General features: G+C 40.7%; 1 protein-coding gene across 1 annotated transcript; it reads right to left on the bottom strand.

The window, feature by feature from the left end:
* Positions 1–1,534: 1,534 nt before the first annotated feature.
* On the bottom strand, positions 1,535–4,667 carry LOC147627925 (auxin-induced protein PCNT115-like). Its single transcript, XM_086814897.1, has 5 exons — positions 4,281–4,667; positions 2,786–2,983; positions 2,338–2,510; positions 2,149–2,251; positions 1,535–2,057 (listed from the first exon to the last, which is right to left on the bottom strand). The coding sequence occupies exons 1-5, from the start codon at positions 4,503–4,505 to the stop codon at positions 1,716–1,718; spliced, it is 1,041 nt and encodes a 346-aa protein (XP_086671023.1). The 5' UTR covers positions 4,506–4,667; the 3' UTR covers positions 1,535–1,715.
* Positions 4,668–4,879: the final 212 nt, after the last annotated feature.

Raw genomic sequence — 4,879 nt, 5'->3', positions numbered from 1 at the left:
GACAATTAATTTCTTCACATTGTCCCAATCTTTGCCTTCTCATGCAAGTATTCCTTTTTTATTTGAAGCTTTAGTTTTGTCACCAAAAATCAAATCTTTTGCTTTCTTTGCTCCCAAATAATTATGTAAAATTTGTTTTTGAATTTTTCTTCAAAAATCCTTCTTCTTGCGTGGTCCTCAAAGCTCTGATACTAGTGTCAGGACCTTTAAGACACTTGGATAAGAAATTATAATTCTCAAGCACAAAAAATAAAACATAACTGCCCTTGAATGACAACAAATTGACTATTACATGGTAAAGGACATTTTTGTGTGTGAATTCTCTACAAGATCAATCAAAATCAAAGAAAGTCTTGTATTTGATCAATGGGATTTGAGAGTGAGTGTTTTGGAGACTACATGGAACAATGGAAGAGGATGGAGGCAACGGTGAGGTCCCCTAGGATCACCCTGTGGGAAAGCAAATTAGGGGAGATGGTCACTAGGGTAGGACTAGTGCAAACGAATTGTAAGTAGGCAGTAAATTGGAGCATAAGAATACAAGCCAAAATTCATCCTTTAAAAAACCACAAGTAGATTTAAACTGGTGCCTAGATTTAAAGGTAGTTTCTAGAATCATATATAAAAAATAGATTCTACAATGAACATAAAATAAATTAATAATCATAAAATGTGGATTGTTTAGCTAGTCATTTGATAGTAAAATAATAATTAACTAGCAAAGAAAAAAAGAATGGCGATAAGTTTACTTTTGGGAAGGCACCTACTTAAGACAATCAGAAGTTCAAGTGACAAATCTACACCTGACAGCAATCTCCATACGCGGCAGTGGTTGGCAGCCAATTGCTACATTGCAGTAGGCAAATCTCATGCATTTGAGCTCACCACCACCACATAATTTGTGTGCAATTTTTCTATCTTCTGATTATATCTCAGGCTGCTTTTATTTTGAGAATACATGGAAATGAGCAGTTGTGAGCATTGAGCACATGGAAGCTTCTCTCAAGGCACAAAAATCATATGTCAACCTTTAGGAAAAGCAAGGCTTAAAAGCGACAATGATGACAGCTGATAGAGGGGAAGAAAATGGAGAGTCCAAATATGTATCATTTTCAGCTGATCCAAAGTGGACACGAGGGAGAAACTCTATGAATGTTCTCCTTTTCACATATTATGGGTCTTCTCACTAACACTCTTCATGTTATCGGCCCCTCTACCCTTAGTATGAGAATGTTAATTCTTTAAATCCAGAAGTCTGACTCTTGCTTTCTGTCTCCTTAACTTTATACATGCTCAAAAGTCCACTTCAATAGTTGGCAATTGCGTTCATAGCTTCCCTGCAGAACTTCCATTGCAATTGCTTTGCGAACGAGTTCACCCGAGCAGCGATTGCAGTCTGTATGAATCTAGCTTCACCAATCCTTTTGCAGCGATGCCACAACCTACACATTCCTAAACGGAAAGCACCGACATTACACTGATGAGATTCATATTTAGCAGAGTGTGGTGTCAGTCACATTTAGGGTAGGCATAATTACACATAACTAACACTTGCTATACATAAAGAGAGCTTATAATCTTCAAAGTTCAACTTTGTGGACATATGTCATCTTTATGGAGGTAAATCCAAATCATCGAGATAACAAGTAGCCCGCTGCCCTTTTAAAGTGCAATTATTTAGTGTTCAAACTCTCTATAGACTATCTCAAGTTTTTCTATGCACCCTGCCATTGCGAAAGAGGAATCGTCTCCAATTCCATCGTGGACCAGCTCATGTCCTTGTACCGATCGCCTGCAGCACACTTACTGTGAAAGATAGCTTCGAGTTCTTGAAGCTCTCCCTTGGAGAGCTTAACATTTAATGCACCCACATTCTCCTCCAGATTCTTTCGTTTCGTGGTGCCTGGAATGGGAGCGACATCTTCTCCCTGGTGCTGCACCCATGCAAGAGCAAGTTGGCCTGGCGTACAGCCCTTCTTGGAAGCAAGATCGTTCAACTTTAAAAACAGTTCCACATTGTGGTCCAGGTTCTCAGATGCAAATCTTGGTTGACCCCACTGAATAACAACAAAGACAAAGATAAGGAAGCGAAACATTGGGCATGAAACAAAGCATATAAATGAGATGCTGGGGTTAAGAAATGAGTACCTTGCGCATATCATTATCTGTGACATTCTCCAAAACCTTGGCTCCAGCTGAAAAGAAGCCTCGTCCCAGTGGACTAAAGGGCACAATACCAATACCTAACTCCCTGCATTAAGCAGCCAACATCTGAAAAAAGTTGAGGCAAAAATTCTTAAAACAAACTCATAAATGTGAAAGAAAACAAGAAAACACCTGCACGTTGGTATGATTTCTAGCTCTGCATCACGAGTCCACAATGACCACTCCAGTTGGACTGCAGTGATAGGATGCACTGCATGAGCTCGGCGGATAGTAGAAGCTGAAGCCTCGGAGAGGCCCAAGTACTTTATCTTTCCTTCTTCAACCAGCTTTTTCATCTCTCCAACCTGCAAGCAAACCACCAGAGCATTGACTTGATTCCTCAACTTGTGTGTGCAACAGCTGCAACAAAGTAAGGCCTTCCACAGACCATCCCCAATTTTCAGAGGTTGCTTGGACGGGAGATCTCTCATCCATGAGGGGTGGGGAAGATTAGTCATTTTTCACAGGCACTCACAAGCCTGTAAAGCCCCTAAGCCCAATGCCTTCACCCAAAGATTAATCTAACGAATAACAAAAACTTCCTTCTAGTTGACTGAACAAGTTAGGAATCTAGCCCTACCGTGACCTCAATGGGGACTTTGGTATCTATGCGATGCACATAATATAGATCAATACAGTCCACATCCAATCTTTTCAAGCTTGCTTCACAGCACGCACGAACATATGCTGGCTCTCCTCTGAAAGAGCGTTGTCCATTTTCCACACATATCCCAAATTTGGAGGCTAGCTGAACCTTGTCTCGAATCCCCTTTAAAGCCTGCACAATACACAAAAATTCGAGGTTCATGTAGATAGATGGTAGAACGCATTGTGTGGAAGCATTCATAAAAAACATTTATTAAAGGTTCTACTTCAGTTGGAGTAAGAAGCACCATCAGGAGGCATGCTTGTATGCACAAACAGTGCCTTAATGAATCAGAAGGGCTAATTCTGTCAGCTTTGAAATTGCCCCCATCAAAGAATTGCACACCATGTGTTGGTTTTTGAATCAAGCATGGCACATCAAGAGGCTTAATTCTCACATTTGGGCTTTTGTAGTGCTCAAATGTTTAAATTGAAACATGACATATCATCTCAGATTCTTTGAACGCTCTAAAACATCAGCCAGCACAAGGGGTTTGATTTTGATGGGTTCTAAGTGCCCAATTGTTCAAGTGCAAGCATGGCGCACATGTATGAGAATCGCTACACTTTGAATTCTGCATACGCTAGCATCAATGTACTCAGATTGATGTTACGTGCAATTTCAAGTGCCAATTAGCTGCCTCAATTTCAAGTCCTTCAAAAGTAATTTATGATCTTGATATCAAGTGCCTATCAACCATCCCAAAGTTCAGTGCCTCACCATGGGTAACTAATCAAGATGACCATTTCAATTTGAGTGCTGATCATGTGTAATTAATCAAAATGATTATCTAAAGTTTAAGTATTCATCAATTATCTCAGTATAAGTGTCCCATTAAGGGTGATTATTCACATTGACCAGTGTTCATCAAGGGTGATAAATCACATTTTCTGTAGATTTCAAGCGCCTACTTGTAAAACTTTTAAGCATGGCAAACATCTTACATCAGGGGACAAATCAGATTTTCTATGGATTTCAAGTGCCCAATTGTAAAACTTCAGGCATGGCAAACATATAAAAATTCCTACTGCCCACATAAACAGAGGGTGGATTTTACGTGCCTGCAAGTAGCCCAAGAAGCTCGACCTCAAGTGCGAATAAGCGCCCACACATACTCACAATACAAACAGGTCAACCTTCAAGTCATCATATATCTTAATCTTCAGAACCCACAAAAAAACAATGTACGAAAATGAAGATCTGAAAGGGCTCATCAGATTTTCAAGTGATTATTTGTAAAGGTCAAAGCAGAGGACACATCCAAACTCCTACATCTTTGAGACTGCCATTTACATATAATCAGGGGCCAGATCTAAAGTGCTCACAGTTACATGTCAAAAAGTGCCATTAAACACCTTCATGCCAACAGACATTGAAATTCTCCTTCAAGCCAATCAAGAACAAATGATCAGAGAAATGCCAGGAGTACCTTGCCGAGAAGGGTTTCGTTGTGGTGAGGGCCGTAAACATCCGAGGTGTCAAGGAAGGTGATGCCCAAGTCGTTCACTGCATACCGTATAAGCTCAATCATCTCTTCTTCGGGTTTAGGTGGCCCATAGCCGCTTGACATGCCCATACAGCCCAGCCCCTGCGCAGAAACCTCCAGACCCTGCGAACCAAGCTTGATGCGGGATACAGTAGCAGCGGCAGCCATGGCGATGATCTCCTACGGACACCTTTGCCCTTGCTCAAACACTATGAGCTTTACCCTTTCTCAAAAACTATGTTTTTCAGAAAAATATGAGCCATTGGATCATACTACGTCTACGCTGATAAAAAATCCTATTTTTACGGCAAGCATCCTGAGGATAAACCTGGGATAAAAAAGAGAGAAGGTGTCTAGCTTTGGGTCCAAAAAAAAAGGGTGCCTTTATACGAACTAGGGGCGTCGACGGGAACAAAATCGTATGTATGTGCGTGTGTGTAATATAAAGTTTACCATCCCTTTCCTACACTATAGTATGTATGTGCGTGTGTGTGTAATATAAAGTTTACCATCCCTTTCCTACACTATAGACGCTTGCTCTC

Source organism: Cibotium barometz, chromosome 20 (genome assembly GCF_041138505.1).
Source record: "Cibotium barometz isolate CiBa-2024 chromosome 20, ASM4113850v1, whole genome shotgun sequence".
In the NCBI taxonomy this organism is placed as follows: domain Eukaryota; kingdom Viridiplantae; phylum Streptophyta; class Polypodiopsida; order Cyatheales; family Cibotiaceae; genus Cibotium; species Cibotium barometz.
Note: the sequence above shows the minus strand (reverse complement) of the source record. Positions and strands in the feature narration are given on the sequence as shown.

Coding starts and splice junctions, on each gene's coding strand:
- LOC147627925 (XM_086814897.1), bottom strand. CDS start 4,505: ATGGCTGCCGCTGCTACTGTATCCCGCATCAAGCTTGGTTCGCAGGGT. Junction 2,511..2,785: donor AAGTCCCCATTGAGGTCACG/GTAGGGCTAGAT, acceptor GTTTGCTTGCAG/GTTGGAGAGATGAAAAAGCT. Junction 2,252..2,337: donor GAAATCATACCAACGTGCAG/GTGTTTTCTTGT, acceptor TGCTTAATGCAG/GGAGTTAGGTATTGGTATTG.